This window comes from Schistocerca piceifrons, chromosome X, assembly GCF_021461385.2.
Source record: "Schistocerca piceifrons isolate TAMUIC-IGC-003096 chromosome X, iqSchPice1.1, whole genome shotgun sequence".
Taxonomy (NCBI): domain Eukaryota; kingdom Metazoa; phylum Arthropoda; class Insecta; order Orthoptera; family Acrididae; genus Schistocerca; species Schistocerca piceifrons.
The window spans coordinates 323,417,313-323,438,731 of record NC_060149.1 but is presented as its reverse complement, the minus strand read 5'-3'; the positions used below and the strand labels follow the sequence as shown (position 1 = coordinate 323,438,731).

The 21,419-nt window shown below is 43.3% G+C and overlaps 1 protein-coding gene across 1 annotated transcript in view; it reads left to right on the top strand.

The window, feature by feature from the left end:
- Positions 1–21,419, top strand: part of LOC124721744 (probable E3 ubiquitin-protein ligase makorin-1) — a 122,934-nt gene that overhangs the window by 19,603 nt on the left and 81,912 nt on the right. The window contains exons 2-5 of the mRNA XM_047246847.1: positions 5,421–5,775; positions 5,863–6,052; positions 11,088–11,173; positions 11,272–11,477. Coding sequence (XP_047102803.1) covers positions 5,454–5,775; positions 5,863–6,052; positions 11,088–11,173; positions 11,272–11,477 — 804 coding nt within the window. The 5' untranslated portion in view covers positions 5,421–5,453. The remainder of the gene's footprint in view (positions 1–5,420; positions 5,776–5,862; positions 6,053–11,087; positions 11,174–11,271; positions 11,478–21,419) is intronic.

Genomic DNA, 21,419 nt, shown 5'->3' with positions numbered 1-21,419 from the left:
ATCCCTGCTTACGGTAGGTTCCGTTAATGGTGGAAGTCAATAAAGGGGAATGCAGATCAGAATGCACATTAAGCTCATTTCATCAAAATATTAAAGGAATGAAATTTGAACTAGATGAATTGTTAACAAATCTTTATAATGACCCAATTTGTATCTCAGAGCATGATTTATGCAGATAAGAAACACCAAGGCATCCTTTGAATGGATACGTATTACCTGGTTTTGATCCAAGGAGTTATTTTGCCGAAGGGTGTAGTAGACATATGTCAAATTAATTCATTATAGGCCACTACAGATCTGCTAGTTTAGACTACAGAGTTTTTCTCTTTAGACTTGGCACTGCTAGGCTTGGTTCTTATGAAGTTGATTTTGAGTGGGGATTTAGCTATAAATTTTGACTGATTCCCCAGAGAAAAGAATGTTAATGGATTAGTTGACTCTAATGTGGTGCGGAAATGTACATGCCAATTAGAGTTCAGGGAAACAGCAGCACTGTTGTAGGCAATATCTTAATACATTTTTCTCTAGTTGCTGGATACAGCATGATAAAAAATGGATAATGGCTTGTCAGATTATGTTGTGTTCTTAAACCTGAAGACTGGTTTTATGTGGCTCACCGTGCTAGTGTATCCTGTGCATGCCACATTATCTAGATAACTGCTACAGGGTACATCCATTTGAACCTGCTTGCTGTGTTCATCCCTTGGTTTCTTTCTAAAAATTTTGCCCCTCATTCCACCCCAACTTACATCCTTCCATTGCAAAATGGATGTGTCTGATGCCGTGTATCCTGTTAACCAAATATGTCTTTCAGTTTAGTTGTCATAAATTTATCTTCTCCCTTGATTAAAGTCAGTGCCTCCTCATTAATTACTCACTCTATCCATCAACTCTTCAGTATTCTTCTCTAACACCACAGTTCAAAACCTATTTTTCTTCTTGCTTAAACTGATCATCTGCATTTCACTTCTCTGAGGTTACACTCCAAATACCTCTAAAAAGACTGGTTACACATTTATATTAGATGGTAAAATATCTCTTTTCAGAAACTTTTCTTGCTTTTCATTTACTACTTTTAGTTTCTCATTTCCTAATATAATTCCTTCAGCACCGGCCTGTCTCACTCCCTTTTCAACTATGGGTTAGCTTCCATGCCAAAATTGCAATCTGGTTTCTGTTTAAATAGTGTATAACCATTTGCTTCATGTATTTTATCCTTGCTACTTTCAGTATTTCAAAAAATATATTCCAGTCAACATAGTGAAAAGTTCTTTCTAAATCTACAAGTAACATGAACACAAGTTTGTCTTTCTTTAACCTGTCATCTGAGATAAATTGTAAGTTGCCTAAATTTCTCTGGAACTAAATTAGGTTTTCTATCAGTTTTTCCATTCTGGTTTAAATAATTTCAGTATTTTGAAACCATGACTTCTTAAATTGATAGGTTTGCAGTATTCACATCTGCTGCTGTCTGTGGAATTGCAGTTACACAGTCCAGTCACATTGTGACCATAACCTATGTTAGATGTCAACACGTAGTAACTACCCACACATGGCAAGTGGCAGCACTAGCAGTACTTAGGGGGATGTGGAAAATGGTCAATTCATTGTTATTATGGAGAAACTGAGTGATTTCCATGACATTCAAAAGGGCATGATCATTGACTTTTGGGCCCCGCAGATGGAAGCATTTCCAAAATGGCCAAGTGTGTAAACTGAAACTTCCTGGCAGATTAAAACTGTGTGCCCGACCGAGACTCAAACTCGGGACCTTTGCCTTTCGCGGGTAAGTGCTCTACCGACTGAGCTACCCAAGCAAAGTAGTATGGTGCCACCCAGAACCAGCATTGAGGCAACTGTGGGCCATAGATGGTAGGTGCGAGTGATGACTGCGGAGATGTGTATGGGCAAATGGGTGGTCAACTGTTACGCAACTGACCACCCAGATGAATCAAGGGGCTACCAACAGACTCTCCATGATGACTGCCAAACGAATGCTGCTGCATATGGGTACCCACAGCAGGTTCCTGGTTCATGCACCCATGATGACTGCTGTTGATCAGTGATGAAGGCTGGAATTTGCATACCAAAACCACAACTGGACAACCACTGAGTGGTGACAGGAAGCGTTTTCAGATAAATCACATTTTATTCTCCATTGCACAGATGGCCTTTGCCCTGCAACAGTCATTGGAAGGGTCTAGGCTGGAGGAGGAAGTTCCATGGTCTGGGGCATGTTTTTGTGGCATTCTGTGTGGTCTTGTAGTTCTGGAAGGCACAGTGGAACAGCAAAAGTATGCATCTCTCCTAGGGGACCATGTCCACCCTTACATTCATTTTGTTTTTCCTCAGCATGGTGGCATCTACCAGCAAGACAATGCTCGCAGTGTACGTACAGGGATGAAAAAGCCCAAGGATGAGTTTACCATACTCCCCTGGCCACCAGACTCCATGGATTTAAACCCAATCAAGTTGGGTTGTGTTGATGCCATGTATCCCCAGCGATTAAATATATCACAGCTGGCCATGCCACTGGAGTCAGAATAGCTCCACAGCCCTCTTTGTACTTTCTGGAACCTCATTGATGCTCTTCCTGCACTTCTATGGTGCAAAAGGTGGTTATTCAGGCTTTTGACAGCTGGTCACATTAATGCGACTGGACTGTCTATTACATTCTTCCTGAAGTTGTGGGGTATGTCATCTGTCTCGTATATCATGCTCACCAGCTGAAATAATTAAGTCATGATGGGCTTCCCCGAGCATCTCAATAATTCTAAAGGAATGTTTTATCTCTAGGGCCCTTGGTTAAACACGTGTCTCTGTGCTCTGTCAAATTATTCTCACACTATCTCTCATCTTATCTTCATTTATTTTCCTTCCATTCTGTAATTTTACCTTTAATTCTCCTTGTGTAGTTTTGTGTGTAGTTCTTCCACTGTTCAGCTTTCTCTTCTGATGGCCTGAACTAAAGTGATGGTGCAGCCAATATCACAGCTATAGGAGGGTGTGGGCAACAACCACGCAAGAGTCTATTAACTTGAAAGTGATGTCCGCAGCTCGTGGTCTCGCGGTCGCGTTCTCGCTTCCCGAGCACGAGGTCCCAGGTTCGATTCCTGGCGGGGTCAAGGGTTTTCACCTGCCTTGAGATGACAGGGTGTGTTGTCCTCATCGTTTGTTCATCATTTCTGAAAGTGGTGAGATTGGGCTCAGCAAAAGTTTGGAATTTGTATGGGTGCTGATAACTGCGCAGTTGAGCGCCTCACAAACCAAACATCACCAACAACTTGAAAGTGGCCAAGGAGCACATCGCTGAAAATTTGATGTATAACCAGTTGACATGGCTGGAAGCCAAAGTATATTTTATTTAGTCATATTGTTGGGAGGTGATGCATTCATATAAAGAGGATTTTAGCATATTATTAGGATTCTGCTGGCTTTGTGCTGTTGCTAATGTAAGTGCTGAAATGAGATTATGTATGTTGTCAGTCAAGACTTGCAGGCTATTCATATTAACAGTATTATTCCTAATGTGTTCCGAACTTCAATAATAAATTTATTGATTGGACAGACTCCTTAGGGATTAGGGGATAGTTCTGGGATAGTGGACAGCAGTGGTGACTGTTCATTGTCACTAGAATAAATTGAAAAAACTGACATCACATTTATTTGTATTGGGCTATACAAGACTTACAATGTATTTTGGTTTCCTGTTAGCCCTTTTTGTGCTGTTAAGGGTGTAAGCTCACTGGACAACATTAGTCACCTCCTTAAAAGAGCACATTGGTTGCTTTGGAACACTCTGTATAATACGGAACTGGTGCCACATGACCATATGATCCTCCACTGCTGCCGATATGTTATGTCATAAAATAGCGTGTGTATGCCAGTTAGTTGTTGGGAGTCAGTGCAGTAAGTTCGGTTAATCTGCAGTCATGACCAAATGGCAGAAAGGAGTTTCGCTGTGCATGTGACTGTGATGCGAATGAAATGGCCCGATGTGTTGCCATGTCAACTCGTCTACAAGGAATGGTGTATCGCTTATACCCATGCAACACAGCATAAGAACAGGGATTTCAGCTGCCAGGGCCTGGAGATGGGTGTCACACCTAATCACTGACAATAGGTTTCAAACCAGGCAAGATATGCTACTGTCATGAATGCAAATCTACCTCAATCAGTTTCCAAGCATACATTGTGAAGGGGCCTGCACGAAATGGCATTTTGACCCGGAGTACCTTGCAAAAGTTTGTTAGTCACAGTGACGCACAACTGCATGTCTTCAGTGAACCAAACAGCAAAGAAACTAGATAGTAGCTGACTGGAGGTATGTAATGTGATCAGTTATCTCATGATTTTTCCTCTTCTGAAATAAAGTAATTCATTGAATGTACCAATAACTGAATGAGTTCTTTAGCCCTCAGTGTATGGTGGGTGTAGTTCAGGCTGGAGGTGTTTCTTTGGTGTTTTGGGTGTGTTTATCGTACCGAGAGTGGGGCCGATTCATTTAGGTTACTGTGAATGTGGCATTGGATGTTAATTTCAACATTCTTGGAGACCATGTGTTGCCCTGTCTTCTAAATTTTTGCAGTAAATATCCTGTGGATGCTTCTGTCATCCAAGATGATGATAGCTGTATTTACTGGACTGCACGTGTAAGGTTCTGGTTCGACAGACACTAGTGCACCGTATTGCTAGAAAATGCCTCAGACTGTTTTGTGCAGCAGATGAAATTCAGCAGTTTGGTAGCTGTAGGGGGTGTGGTCATCACTGAATGATTTCTGCTTTACATGGCATGTGCGAGGTGGTGTTAGCATATGTTCTCCTCAGATGACTTACTTGTTCTGTGTGCGTATGTTTATTTTATTGGGAAGGTTACGATTAAGCAGTTATAATTTGAGAATGACAGTGTCATTAAAATTTTTAACCATAGGGATAATTATGACCTATAAACATTTCACAGCTTAGTGCTATTCTGATATGAAAAGGGACAAATATGTTAATAAAAATGTTGTATCGCCTCTACAGTGAACTGAAGCTAAAGATAGACAATAACAATAATTTGAGATAAAATTAATTTTGAATAGTGTTTAATACACCATAGAGAAAATTATGTTTGATAACTGTTCACATTTTATTGTGTTATTAAGTTAGTGGGAAATATATCTGGCCTCATATAAGTGTTGTGCATGTATAATTATTGTAAGCTTATGAGTACATAATGCTTGGTTCAAAACTATGGAATGTCAGTAAGATGTTTGGCAGAACACAGTTCTTTAGGTTACGTAGACTGTTAGTGTGATGTAATTGCTAAGTGACTGTCCAGAAAGTCATTTAAAACCTCCTTGTTGTTTTTCTGTAGTGATGGAAATACTTTGCCTTTAAAGAATAATATATTAATGTAAACTGGAAATTTATTTCAGTTCAAACCACCGAAATTCATTGAGAGACCCAAAATGGACATTCCAGTCAAAAGTGATAATATGATGGAAGTCAATGGAGTTGGAAGCAATAGCAGTGATTACACTACTGATGATAGCTCAGAAAGCATCAGTCCAGATGATGGAAGTTCAAGTCAAGACCAAACAACTGAAGAGATACCCACCACATCGGATGATGTGCAAAATGATTCATACCATCACAGTAGACGTGAAGAATCTGTTTTATTCAGTGAGATTGATAAAATGCGTTTAGCAGACGTTGGCGTAAGTGACACTCCAAATGGAACTGATGGTGTTCCAGACACAGAAGTGGACAGACAATGTCAGAATCACAATGGTGAGACTTCAGGGTCATAACTGGAGCATAGTTTTATTCTTGTAAAAAAAAAAAAAAAAATTGTAATTTAATTTTTTGTGATTTAAGGGCAAGGCAGAAATGCCTTCACACATTTTACATCTGAGTGGTCATCCCTGTTGGATAAAATAGAGGACTCTGTTGAAAAAGTATCAAAGAATTATGAAGGTTGGAGACCTGAAACTGTTGGCCAGCAAACTGGAAATAGTTATTGGCAATATCAGACTGATAACCTTAGTACTCCGGGAACCAGCAAAAGGTTAGTTTCACTTTGTTGTCTAGAAATGTTTCTCTTAGAAACCACTTTTAATCTGCTATATCTACTGTCTGATCTGGTGGGTGCACAATAGAATAAACATGATTTTTACATTATAGGAGTGTAATTTCTCCATTCATTTTCATCCTTGGTAACAGTGAATTTTCAGTTCACAAGCATATATTAGAGATATTTTACTGTCTCTCTTATGTATATGCTTCAGAAAATCTTGTTTTCATCGTCAAGCTTAGCATACTAAATTGAACTTACTTTGTTGGTGTCCTGAGAAATTAAGTTTCCTGTGAACAAACAAAGTTTAAACATGGCATAGTTAACTTTGTTTCATGGTTAATCACATCCAGATATGTAGTGTTGATTTCCTGTAAAGGAAATTACAGGTAAGTTTAACTAGAATATCAGACATTCAAACCTTGTTGTGTAAGACTTAGTACACAGTGGTAAGGAGAGGTGGGCTACAGTGAGGCGTGGCAACTGTCATCATAGGAAAGTTCTGCAGGAGCAGAAATGATTAGTGAACAAGTAACACAGCAAACAGATTTACTAACTTCTCCAAATGTACGGACACTCACTACAATTGGTGCAACAAGAAACAGTCCAGCTCATGCTATTCACAAGGAAGAGGCTCCCTGCATTACAGCACAAATTATGGTATCGACTAGGCAGTGGCTGCGTCGTTTCATATAGCGATGTGGCTCCGAGTGTGATTGGGCTGATCGGCTGCCGCCAGCCATCCTATATTGTGGCAGCAGAGGGTGCTCGTGGCACTGAGCCGCTGGAGGTGAGGTTCAGCAGGCATGCATCATTGGCTCTGCCAGATCCCACAAGACTACTGGTGGCGTCTCACAGAAACTTGAAATTCCATTTCTGTGATGCCTGTGGGGTGAAATCAATAAGTGTTACCACGTCTTTTTACGTCTCCTGCCTTACATTCATATACTGACTACACAGTTTTATGTGAAAATACTGACTTTGTTTGTAATAGTTCTTTTTCGACAACATTTCTACAGTAGTTCTTCTATACTTTCGTGCTCTGTAACCACTTAAGAGTGTAGATTATATTATGAAAAGTGTAGTTGCTACCCACCATATAGCAGAGATGAGATGCATGTGATCTAAGAGCTAAGCTGCAAGCACTGTAGCATTCTACATAGGTGTGACAACCAACATGGTGTCTGTCAGCATGAATGTCCACCGACTGTGGCCAAGAAACAGCTGAACCACCCAGTTGCTGAGTGTACTGCCCAACATGACCTCTTTCATTTCAGTGACTGCTTCATAGCCTGTGCCATCTGAATCCTTTGCACCAGCATCAGCTTTTCTGAATCTCACAGGTGGGAACACTCGATGCAATATAGCCTATGTTCCTGTAACCCTCCTGGCCTCAACCTATTAGTCATTGTCCTTTACCCACCTACCCCCTTCCCTGTTCAAATTCCAGCATTACATAGCCCTTAATTCCACCAACACACTAAGTCTTTTTACTTCTTTCCTTGACCCTCCCTCCGTCTACCTTCTCAGTGTGTTCCTAGCTGCTCTTCCCTCTCCCCACATTATCTCTGTATGCTGCCACAAGAAGCATCTTACTGTCCCTCACCCCTACCCTACTATCCCTCAGTGTGTGTGTGTGTGTGTGTGTGTGTGTGTGTGTGTGTGTGTGTGTGTGTGTGTAATTCTGATGAAGGCCTGTTTGGCCAAAAGCTTACTTGCTGACTGTTTTTTTTGTTGTGCCTGTCTGTGACTCAGCATCCCCGCCATATGGTCAGTGGTAACTATTCATCTCATAATATTGTCATTATCCCATCCTGGATATTCCATTATGAGTACAGATTGTCATACAAATTTTGCTGCTTTTTTTCCACAATAACCATTGCCAATTGGGAACCTCCTACCTGTTGTAAGAAGCTGTTAAGAGAAGGAAAAAAGTGAAGATTTTCTTGCCCAAGGCAAGCTTCCCTAGTTAATGACACTACAATGACAAGGATTCCCTTAAATTTGGATTTCACTAAACTGGCACTCCAACAACACTTCTGACTGAAAAAATGCGTGGTTTGATACTTTCATAGATTTTACAGAAGTGTTAACAATGTAGGGAGGAGAACATCTCCATTGGCACGTAATTCAGTGTGTGTGTGTGTGTGTGTGTGTGTGTGTGTGTGTGTGTGTGTGTGTCAGTCACTTGCACCCCTAATCTGTTGAACCAGTCAGTGCCTGTTGGATGTCCAGTGATGTTAAATATTAAAAGACCTCCTTTCATAGGTTCTGATGGGCTGTTGGGTATTATTAACAATCAAGCCAACTACAGAAGTTTGAGTTCAGGATGATAGAACAAAATACAGTTGAACAGCCAGAATGCATTTTTAATTGCAAAATGAACATACTTCCTTAACTTTTTATTATAAGGGTCAGTTAAATAAAAGACAGATGCCAACGAAAGTATGTAAACTGTTTATTATTTCAAAAGTAACCACTGTAACTGTTAATACATTTACCCCACTGTGAGACAAGACAGTTAATGCCTTCATGGAAGAATGTTTGCAGTTGCCTATGTAACCATGATTGTACTTAGATGTCCACCTCTATGTCCAAAGCAAGTTGATGTCCATGAATGTCATCCATTAGGACTCCAAAAATATGGAACCTGAACCGGAGTTCCTGAGTTGGGGATAGAACACTGCTGATCCTCAGTAATTGTAAGCCCTCTACATGCTTCAGTCATGACCGTGAGGCATGAGGGTGGAATGTTGTGTGTCATAGGGGTAAGGATGCTGGGGTAGCGATTTGGATCATGAGGATGGTACAATCCTGTATAAAAGAACTACAATAGAAAAGCATGCTACGTGTCATTGGGATGAGGAGTAGTGACGAAACATTCATTAAAGAACTACCTGTGAGGAACCTGCTGTTACCTCATTTGTATACGACAGAACCACACAAGTGGGTCTCTGTTGGTGATTCCTCATTTCCTTAGTTGCTTATGTGAAGCAATTGGATCCTACACCAATTTACCAACTCCCAGCAGTTTGGGTGGCCTATTGGGTGGTATTAAGAACCATACAACAGAGTGTGGCTACCATACACCATAGAAGTCTTCTCAAAAATGAAGAAAGTACTAACAGTAACAGACCACATCCAGTGGTAGGCTATGCCCCTCCACAGGAAAGATGTCTTTCGCGGAGACAAGACTAAGGATGGTGTTAGTCACTGGTAGGATATATTACACTATAACTATCCCAGTCACTTGGAGATGGCAGTTAGTAGCTGCTGTTCCTAAGCATTACAGAAAATTGTCATAGGCAGAACGTATTTCCCACCTTGTGGCCCACTTCTTTTAAACGAGCTCAAGAAGATGTAATTAGTCAACTTCGTAGGCGAGCTATACTTCCAGGGATTTTAATACACACTATGTGCTTTAGGAGTTGGCCACCCCCAGTCCCAGCAGTAGAGTTCTCAAGAGTCTCCTTGCATTAGAAGATACCTGTTCCCCGAACAGTAGTAAAGTGACCCATTTGAACTAAACCACAGGTTCATCCTCGGTCGCTGTGACCTGTCCTTGTGTTTCCTTATCCTTGTAGATTTATTGTTGAATGTCAAGTGAACACTGATCTATGTTCAAGAGGCTATTTTCCTAACTGGGTACATTTTTTTTAGGCAGAAAATACTCAAATTGGGTGCCATAGAAATCTGTACAGTCAGCCATCAAAGTAGAGGAGGCACCCAGGAGTAGGTGGCGCACACAAAATATTTGATCCAGCTTGCTCCTAAGCACAGATACCAAAAACTACTGTGCACCTTAAGAGGCAGTGTGTTCCTAGGTGAATTTAAGTATTTTGTAGTCATGGGCAGGTAAATGACTGGGAAGAATCTAGTCCAAAACAGTGGAAGAGAACATACAGCCATTCGAGTCCTGAGGCAGGAAGTTCTTGGAAACCATAGAATTGAAGTTTCATATTGCCAAAATCTGAATAATTCCTCTCAAATATTATTCGTCCTTCGCTGTTGACTTTGCAATGATGTTAGTGAAAACTATGGTATGACTCAAACTGAGACAGTTCTGGGCTAGACAGTGTTTGTATTGCAGAGGTTGAAGGGTTGATTCTCCGAGCCGTTTTGGTGCAGTAGGGTGCCTGTCATCACCATCCTGAACATTGACAGTGTCGGACATTCTCAAAAATGTTTCTAATGTGTAGCCTTGTGACAGTGCCATAGAAGTAATTTTTGTAGGGCAAGGCTAATCTCTGCAGTTTGTTAAATGCATACTTTTATATTCAGTAATGGGATTGCTAACCTGCTGTTTGTCAAACGATTACCATTGCCATGTCATCAGTCTGTTAAAAAATGTTTGGACCATGAACCTGACGCTTTGTTGGCCAGATGTCCATGTACCAAACAAGGTGATGCAGTGGTAAGACACTGGACTTGTAGTTACGAGGACAGTGGTTCAAATCCCTGTCTGGGTTTCCATATTTAAAATTTAAATTTAAAAACATTTAATATATGTTTTTTCTTAAACTGAGATGCAGGCAGACAATGTAGTGCTTTTCCATGTTGGTTATACATGTGCTTGACAATGACAAGTAGTCAAAATTAGCTAATCACACGATTAAATGAAAATCTCATTACAGCCTACTGTGAATCATGTTTACGTTTATTTTCTGTATTTAAGTTTTCCGTGATTTCATAAAATCACTGTAGTTTAATGTGGGGATGGCTGCTTTCGTAGGACATAGCCGATTTCCTTTCCCTTCATTCCTCAATTGAAATCTGTGCTCTATTTCTAATGTCTGTCCAGTTGATGGTATGTCAAACCCTCATCTTCCTTCTCCAAGTAACTGTGTGACTGAAACAGTTGTCTCTAGTGTTATCTTTATGAAGTTCATTGTCGCAGAAATGTATTTTTTGCAAGTAGTTCAATTCTTCAGGTGTATTTAGGCATTTTAAGTTTTTCAGTTACTAATATCTCATTAAATAATTAATTATGTTTGCTAATATAGATATTTCCATTGTTCCTTTCTTTTAGCTCTGTGCCTTTTATGAGTGAAGAGCAGGCAGATAAGTGGGCAAGTGCTCCAGAGTTCCATCCAGCATTCACATCGAGGACGGGACGTAAGAATTTCATAAAATACAATTCCATTTGTACTAATCCAGTAGTTCATTTGCTGTAATGCAATATCATTAAACAAATATTTCTGTCCTTTTTATAGGAGTTAAGACATACGCTGAGGCAGTAGATCCCTATGCACCGAGGACACAAACAAAACTTGCTACAGGTGTACAGTTCTGTCCATATTATCATGTAAACAGAGCTGAGTTGTATCTTTGCCCATATCTGCATGGTGAACTTTGCCAGATCTGTCTTAATACCATACTAGATTTTGAGGATACTGAAGAGAAACGGGAACACATAAAGGTAAGAAGTTTGTTTTTATAACACTTTTGTGTAGTTGTTTGTTTATGTGTAGTATAGAAAAATGTGTCTTACGGGTGTTACTTTGTGCCAATGGATGTGCTTGTTGAGTGAGAGTTACTCAATGAGTGTGATATTTCTTTTTGAAAGAACTGGCAGAGTTAGTAATAAAGGTATATGGAGCCATTTAACAAATTTCGCTTTTCAATTAGAATTTGAGGTGACTAATACTATGATTTTCGAAATGTACATGTGGTACCAAACATGGTCAGTGGACTGAACAACTGGAATGTTCGTGTAAAGGATGTGTGTGAATACTTCGACATTTAAGAAATTTCTTTAGTGCATGATTTTGGGTGTTACCATGGAAGAATGTGAGATTATTGAATTCCTGTAGAAGGATGCAAAAGTTAGTATCTATACTACTGTGCTGCTAGTGTTGCATGTATCGCTATTTGAAGTGAAGTTGACAAATGTTTGAAATTTACTCATAAAATCGGATGTTGTTACTTCAAAGAAACTAAGGGGTAGAAGAGAGCTTTACTTAATGAGTGATCATTGTCATAATTAAAACCTGTTAAAAGCCAGCATTTTGATTTTATCACTAACATGTTACTTGTACCACCTTCAGTAACAATTTTTTTTTCGATCTTTTTTTTTTTTTATCACTTAAAATTCTCAATTCATTATTGTTTTCAATGTGATACAGAAAAAGGGATGGGGTTTATAATGAGATTAGTGCTTTCCAGCGGCAGGTGATTGGTTGCAGATTATTTGTTCTGTGTAGCTTATAAGCAGAATTTTAAAATCGCTTTAGGATCCAGCAAAGAGAATTCCTGTCATGAGGAGTTTCTGAAATACAAAGAAGGCGATACAGTTTTCGTAGAGATGTATGTTTGCAATGCAAAACCTTTGTTACCAAATTGGCAGTACAAGTAAAACCTTACTAATTCTAGGTAACTGGGACTGAATAGAGCTCAAATTTGGGAAAATGAAGTGACAGTTCAGAGACCTTCCATTTAAAAATAGATTCAGAACTTGATGTTCGCACTACTTTTGGGAAGAAAGTTGTTTTGTCAGATAACATATCGCTTAGTTTGATTTAGCAACAATATTATAGTAGAAACTCAAACATTTGCTGTTAACACAAATGTAATACATAAACTACTGTACAGCTGTTACTACTTTATATATGTTATTTTTGGAAAAAGAAGCAATAGTTCTTTTTTTCTGAAGAACTTCTGTTCCTAGCATTATTGTCCCACCGTCTTAGTAGAAGCATAATTTCAGCTGGTGTCGTCACATTTTGTTGCTCCACGTAATACAGTGCTAACTCTAATGCTTCCGTTTTATCATTAGGACTAATTTTGTTGGGCACCAGTATCATCCTCTTCATCACCAGAGTCTGTTTCTTTTATGTGCCATTTCCACAATAACAGTCAGTCACTTCATACTGGTTGTCCTGGTTCAAACACATTTGCCCCTAATTGTTATGTTTTTCCACACCCAGAAATATGTCGATTGAAATCTAACAACTGTTGGTTTTATTCTGATAGTGCCATTGTTGCTTCTATCTTTTTTTTTATCCCCCCACTGTTTCTCTAAGAGAATTTTCCAAAAAATTTTGGTGTTTCTGATATTAAATGGTCCACCTTCTGCAGTGCAGTAGGTAACAATCTTCAGACTAATTTTTTCGGGCAGCTTCTATTGATTGGTACTCATAGTGCGTAGAGTGCAGAAGTGATCCCAATAACTTATGCCAATACATTTTTTCCAGACATGCCAGCTTTCCTTGCTCCATTGGTTTTAAAACGCTAATAAGATTGGGAGTAAAAAATTGTGATATCTCTACATCTACATCTACATCTACATTGATACTCCGCAAGCCACCCAACGGTGTGTGGCGGAGGGCACTTTACGTGCCACTGTCATTACCTCCCTTTCCTGTTCCAGTCGTGTATGGTTCGCGGGAAGAACGACTGTCTGAAAGCCTCCGTGCGCGCTCTAATCTCTCTAATTTTACATTCGTGATCTCCTCGGGAAGTATAAGTAGGGGGAAGCAATATATTCGATACCTCATCCAGAAACGCACCCTCTCGAAACCTGGCGAGCAAGCTACACCGCGATGCAGAGCGCCTCTCTTGCAGACTCTGCCACTTGAGTTTATTAAACATCTCCGTAACGCTATCACGGTTACCAAATAACCCAGTGACGAAACGCGCCGCTCTTCTTTGGATCTTCTCTATCCTCCGTCAACCCGACCTGGTACGGATCCCACACTGATGAGCAATACTCAAGTATAGGTCGAACGAGTGTTTTGTAAGCCACCTCCTTTGTTGATGGACTACATTTTCTAAGCCCTCTCCCTATGAATCTCAACCTGGTACCCGCCTTACCAACAATTAATTTTATATGATCATTCCACTTCAAATCGTTCCGTACGCATACTCCCAGATATTTTACAGAAGTAACTGCTACCAGTGTTTGTTCCGCTATCATATAATCATACAATAAAGGATCCTTCTTTCTATGTATTCGCAATACATTACATTTGTCTATGTTAAGGGTCAGTTGCCACTCCCTGCACCAAGTGCCTATCCGCTGCAGATCTTCCTGTATTTCGCTACAATTTTCTAATGCAGCAACTTCTCTGTATACTACAGCATCATCCGCGAAAAGCCGCATGGAACCTCCGACACTATCTACTAAGTCATTTATATATATTGTGAAAAGCAATGGTCCCATAACACTCCCCTGTGGCACGCCAGAGGTTACTTTAACGTCTGTAGACGTTTCTCCATTGATAACAACATGCTGTGTTCTGTTTGCTAAAAACTCTTCAATCCAGCCACACAGCTGGTCTGATATTCCGTAGGCTCTTACTTTGTTTATCAGGCGACAGTGCGGAACTGTATCGAACGCCTTCCGGAAGTCAAGAAAAATAGCATCTACCTGGGAGCCTGTATCTAATATTTTCTGGGTCTCATGAACAAATAAGGCGAGTTGGGTCTCACACGATCGCTGTTTCCGGAATCCATGTTGATTCCTACATAGTAGATTCTGGGTTTCCAGAAATGACATGATACGCGAGCAAAAAACATGTTCTAAAATTCTACAAGAGATCGACGTAAGAGATATAGGTCTATAGTTTTGCGCATCTGCTCGACGACCCTTCTTGAAGACTGGGACTATCTGTGCTCTTTTCCAATCATTTGGAACCCTCCGTTCCTCTAGAGACTTGCGGTACACGGCTGTTAGAAGGGGGGCAAGTTCTTTCGCGTACTCTGTGTAGAATCGAATTGGTATCCCGTCAGGTCCAGTGGACTTTCCTCTATTGAGTGATTCCAGTTGCTTTTCTATTCCTTGGACACTTATTTCGATGTCAGCCATTTTTTCGTTTGTGCGAGGATTTAGAGAAGGAACTGCAGTGCGGTCTTCCTCTGTGAAACAGCTTTGGAAAAAGGTGTTTAGTATTTCAGCTTTACGCGTGTCATCCTCTGTTTCAATGCCATCATCATCCCGTAGTGTCTGGATATGCTGTTTCGAGCCACTTACTGATTTAACGTAAGACCAGAACTTCCTAGGATTTTCTGTCAAGTCGGTACATAGAATTTTACTTTCGAATTCAATGAACGCTTCACGCATAGCCCTCCTTACGCTAACTTTGACATCGTTTAGCTTCAGTTTGACTGAGAGGTTTTGGCTGCGTTTAAACTTGGAGTGGAGCTCTCTTTGCTTTCGCAGTAGTTTCCTAACTTTGTTGTTGTACCACGGTGGGTTTTTCCCGTCCCTCAAAGTTTTACTCTACTACAAAGTTCTTCAGCTTCGAGATGATATCCTGCGTTGTCTAGAGTGAAGATTGTCTTAAGTGGTATTTTTTTGGTTGTCAAGTGTTTCCTTTATCACCTGTCACCTGTGACTTCACCTATGCTCAGCTGTGCTGCTACCTTTTTATAGTCTCTCCACTGTGGAATATTTTTAGTGCTAAAACTTTCATCTCCTAAGAAACAAATTTTCTCTTGTTTTTGAGGGGTCAGCACTCATATTGACGCAAATTGGCAGGAAGAAAATAAACATGATCTGACTACATGTACACAGCACACTGAACCTGAGCAGACACTGGCCAACTGGCAATGGGTGAAACAACAGTAATGGGTAAAGTGGGCACAATTGTAAATGATCTATGGGTGCACATCTTGGCTGCAGATGATACCCACTTCCTCCCCCCGTGCAGGTCCGGAGGTTGGAATAGGCCCGAGGTATTCCTGCCTGTCATACGAGGCGAATAAATGGAGTTTCACATGTTTCGGCCATTATGTGATGGTCCCCTGTAGGGTTTCACCTCCATTCTTAAAAATTTTCCCGAAGAGCGAGCCAATTGTGGAAGGGTGCCTTACAAGGTGCATCGTGTCCATCGTGCATTGAGATCTTTAGCCCACTTTCTCATTGTCGCATTGCAGTCCTGCCCATTCTCCATCTCTTGGATGAGGACACTTTCCTGGGTGCGTTTTCCACCATGCACTATGCAGTGTCGATTTCTGCATCAATGATAACCATAGACTTCGTTGCACCTCGTATCCAGCACGATAACCAGTCCGTTTTGGTGGGGCTGTCATGTACCCTGTTGGTTGTAGCTCCCTGACCACACAGGGATCACTCTGTTGATGCCTGCACTGTTAACTCCCCACGTATGCCAAGGGGTAAATGCCTACCCCATGGGGCATCGGGACTCCCGGCAATGGCCATCCTGCCAGGTGGCCTTTGCTGTGGCTGGGTGGCACCTGTGGGGAGGCCCCCTGGTCGGAGTGGGTGGCATCAGGGCGGATGACAAGCGCTGAAGTGTAGTCCATCATCTCTTGCTGGTGGTGAAACACCAGCAGTCTCTAAGCGATCATGAGCTCAATTCAATGCACAGAAGTCTGACTGCAAATCGTTCCCCTCTCAGGCCACACCATGGGAGGATCGTCAGGCTCAGGATGGCAGCGGATATTATTCGCCCCAGTACCTTGTATGTTCGAGAGCTGATGGGCAATCTTTCATGATGATGAAGCCTCAGTTTTTGGTTGAGCATTTAGAGGACAAGTTCGGGGAGGTGGGGGCTTGTCCAAAATGAGATCTGGGTCAGTCTTGATCAAAACAGCATCCTGTGCTCAGTCGTGGGAGTTACTCGCTTGTGACAAGCTGCGTGATGTTTATGTAACCATCACGCCCCATAAGAGGTTAAATATGATCCAGGGTTTCATAATTCACAGAGACCAGTTGAACGATGAGCTGCGCGCCAATTTAGAGCGGTGAGGTGTACGTTTTGTCTGGTGTGTCCACCGGCATCTGAAGGATAAACAGGTTGCCACCGGTGCCTTCTTCTTGGCCTTTCAGGGTGGTATGTTGACCGAGAAGGTCAAGGTGATGGTCTACCGGTGTGATGTAAAGCCCTATATCCTGTCCGACGCGGTGCTTTAAGTGCTGGAAGTTTGGCCATGTGTCATGCAGCTGTACTTCCAGTGTCGTATGCCGAGATTGCGGGCGCCCATCACATCCCAATACTCAATGTGCCCTGCCTCCCATCTGTGTCAGCTGCAGAGAGCACCATTCGCCTTGCTTGCCTGACTGCAGGGTTCTCCAGAAAGAAAGGATAATAATGGAGTACAAGACCCTGGACCGACTGACCTACACTGAGGCTAAGAGAAAATTTGAACTCCTGCATCCTGTGTGTATGGCATCGTGTTACGCCGCCGCTACAACAGTTCTGGCACCATCAGCTCTGCCAACCCAGATGACCTCTCAGAGCCGGAAGACTACACCTGCCTCCTTGATGGTGGGGGGCATTTCCCTCCCTGTTGCTCCTGCACCACCTACTTCAGGAGCAACACAGCAACACCCCCCCCCCCCCACCCTCCCAAACATCGGGGACATCCGTCCCCACTCCTAAGCAGGAGAAGCCTAAGTCTCCTTCTGCTTCTCTCGCTAGGAAGGGGTCCCTTGGGTCACTCCCTTCACAGGTTTCTTCTAGTGGGAAAGACGTCACACGTCAGTGGCTGAAGAGCCCAAAAGCAGCTGGTCGTAGGGCTTCACACTCGTTCTCAGTCCTGGAGACGGAGCCAGTGAACTCCTCCCAGCCAGGTAAATCCAAGCAGCAGTGAGAGAAATCCAAAAAGAAAACCCCTAAGACCAAGGAAACTGCTGTGGCACCCACACCACAACTACCTACAAGCTATGTGTCTGAGGATAGGGTGGAGATTTTGGCGTCCTCCTAGGACCTAGATCTCGCCAGACCCTCAGACACAATGGATATAGACTGCTCAGGCAATAAATCGATGGCAGCAGGTGACCCAGAGGCGTAAACTGCCTCATTGAATGTTCCATGCCTTCCCAATCTCACGATGTCATCCTCCAGTGGAATTGCGGCGGTTTTTTCCACCGCCTGACTGAGCTACGGCAACTGTTAAGCTTTAACCTGCTATCTGCATTGCCCTCCAGGAAACCTGGTTCCCAACATTGTGGACCCGTGCCCTCCGCAGCTATAGGGGATATTACAGGAGCTGTAGTGACTTTAATCGAGTGTCAGGTGCAGTTTGCGTTTATGTTCTACACTCGGTCTCTAGTGAACACGTGCCCCTTAAAACCCCTCTTGAAGCTGTGGCTGTCAGAATTAGGACGACGCAGGAAATAACTGTCTGCAATGTATAACTTCCTCCAGATGGTGCAGTACCCCTGAAAGTATTAGCTGCACTGATGGATCAACTCCCTAAACCTTTCCTACTTCTGGGAGATTTTAATGCCCTTAACCCCTTGTGGCGTGGTACCATGCTTACTGGCAGAGGCAGAGATGTTGAAACTTTACTGTCGCAATTTGACCTCTGCCTCTTAAATACTGGGGCCGCCACACATTTCATTGTGGCTCATGGTAGTTCTTCGGCCATTGATTTATCAATTTGCAGCCCAGGACTTCTCCCATCTATCCACTGGAGAGCACACGACGACCTGTGTGGTAGTGACCACTTCACCATCTTCTTGTCACTGCCCCAGCGTCAGGCACACAGATGCCTGCCCAGATGGGCTTTAAACAAGGCATACTGCGAAGCCTTCACCTCTGCTGTCACCACATAATCTTGTCCACATGGTGACAACTATGTGGTGTTTAGAGCAGGTAGCTACAACGATCATTTCTGCGGCGGAAAATGCGATCCCTCTTTCTTTAGGGTGCCCCCAACGAAAGACAGTCCCTTGGTGGTTGCCTGAAGTCGCTGAAGCAATTCAGGAGTGTCGGCGGGCTCTACAGAGGCATAAGCAGCACCCTTCCCTGGAGCACCTCATAGCCTTTAAACAGCTCCGTGCCCGTGTTCGCTACCTTATCAAACAACAGAAGGAGAGTTGGGAGAGATACGTCTCCACCATTGGGTGCCACACGTCACCTTCCCAAGTCTGGGCAAAGATCAAACGTCTTCTCGGGTACCAGGCCCCAACAGCTGTCCCTGGTGTTAACATAAATGGCAAGTTACGTACTGATGCAAACTGTGCGTCGGAGAATTACCCCCAGCCTTTCGCACACTCGAACGGCGGCTGGAAGGGAATGTCCTCTCATTTACTGCACGCTGCAGTGAATCCTATAACACCCCATTTATAGAGTGGGAGCTCATCAGTGCCCTTGCGCATTGCCCCAACACAGCTCCTGGGCCAGATCAGATCCACAGTCAGATGATTAAACATCTCTCATCTGACTAAAAGTGACATCTTCTCATCATCTTCAACTGGATGTGGTGCAATGGCGTGTTACCATTGCAATGGCGGGAGAGCACCATCATTCTGGTGCTCAAACCCAGTAATAACCCGCTTGATGTGGGTCACTATCGGCCAGTCAGCCTCACCAACGTTCTTTGTAAGCTGCTGGAAAGTATGGTGTGTCGGTGGTTGGGTTGGGTTGGGTTCTGGAGTCACGTGGCTTACTGGCTCCATGTCAGGGCCGCTTCCGCCAGCATCGCTCTACCACTGATAATCTTGTGTCCCTCGAGTCTGCCATCCGAACAGCCTTTTCAGATGGCAACAGTTTTGACTTACGTAAAGCATACGACATGACTTGGTGACATCATACCCTTGCCACATTGTATGAGTGGGGTCTCCCGATTTTTATCCAAAACTCCATGTTGCTGCGTACTTTCCGTGTCCAAGTTGGTGACTCCCATAGTTCCATCCATATCCAGGAGTATGGAGTCCCGCAGGGCTCCGTGTTGAGTGTGTGTCTATTTTTAGTGGCCATTAACTGTCTAGCAGCAGCTGTCGGGCCCTCTGTCTCACCTTCTCTGTATGCAGACGACTTCTGCATTTCGTACTGCTGCTCCAGTACTGTTGCTGAGCGGCGCCTCCAGGGAGCCATCCACAGGGTGCAGTCATGGGCTCTAGCCCACGGTTTCCAGTTTTCAGCCGCAAAGTCGTGTGTTATGCTCTTCTGTCGGCATCGTACTGTTCATCCGGAACCCGCACTTTACCTTAATGGCATCCACTCACTGTAGTGGAGACTTACCAGTTCCTAGGACTGGTTTTCAATGCTCGATTGACTTGGCTCCCTTATCTTCTTCGGCTTAAGCAGAAGTGCTGGCAGCACCTGAATGCCCTCTGTCGCCTGAGGAACACCAGTTGGGGTGTAGATCACTGTACACTGCTGCAGCTCTACAGAGCCCTTGTCCAATCCCGAATTGACTATGGAATTGTGGTTTATGGTTTGGCAGCACCTGCAGCATCGCATTTACTCAACCCTGTGCTACACTGTGGGGTTTGATTAGCGACAGGAGTTTTTAGGATGAGTCTGGTGACCAGTATACTGGTGGAGGCTGGTGTCCCTCCACTGCAGATCAAACATGCACAACTGCTTCCAGTTACACAGCACACATTCGTAGTTCCCCTGAGCATTTGAATTACAATCTCTTCAGTCCATCTCCCTCATCAGTGGCCCAGATTAGGGCTAACAATTGCGGTTCCTTCTCTCCGAACTGGAGTCCTTCCCTTTACCACCTTTACTTGCGGTCCGTCCATGGTTTACACCTCGGCCACAGCTTCGTCTGGACCTTTTGCATGGCCTTAAGTACTTCGTTAACCCTGCCGCTCTCCGCTGTCACTTCCTCTAGATTCTTGAAGCGTTCAGGGGCTCTGGAGAGGTTCACACCGACGGCTTAATGGCTGATGGTCATGTAGGCTTTGCATATGTTCATGGAGGACATATTGAGCGGCACTCCTTGCCAGTTGGCTGCAGTGTTTCCACTGCAGAGCTGGCGGCCGTATCTCATGCTCTTGAGTACATCCGCTCATGCCCTGGCGAGTCATTTCTCCTGTGTACTGACTCATTGAGCAGCCTACAAGCTATCGACTAGTGGTACCCTCGCCACCCTCTGGTAGTGTCCATTCAGGAGTTCATCTATGCCCTGGAACAGTCCCATTGTTCTGTGGTGTTTGTGTGGACCCCAGGACACGTCGGAATCCCCGGAAAGAAACTTGCTGACAGGCTGGCAAACCAGGCGATGCGGAAACTGCTACTGGAGATAGGCATATCCGAAGCTAACCTGCATTCTGTCTTACACCTCAGGGTTTTCTGGCTTTGGGAGACAGAATGGCAGAACAGCACGCACAACAAACTGCGTGTCATTAATGAGACTATGAATGTGTTGAAGTCTTCCATGCAGGCCTCTCGCAGGGAATCAGTTGTCCTCTGCCGGCTTTGCATTCGCCATACGGGGCTAATGTTTCCCATACCTACTTCGTCACAAGTACCCACCTCAGTGTCGCTGTGGCTCCCAAATGACAGTCGTCCACCTCTTGCTGGACTGCCCACTTTTAGCCGCTCTGCAGCAGACTTTTAACTTTCCCAGCACCCTGCCTTCGGTGCTGGGTGACAATGCCGCCGCATCAGCTTGAGTTTTTAGTTTTATCCATGAGAGTGGGTTTTATGCTTCTCTG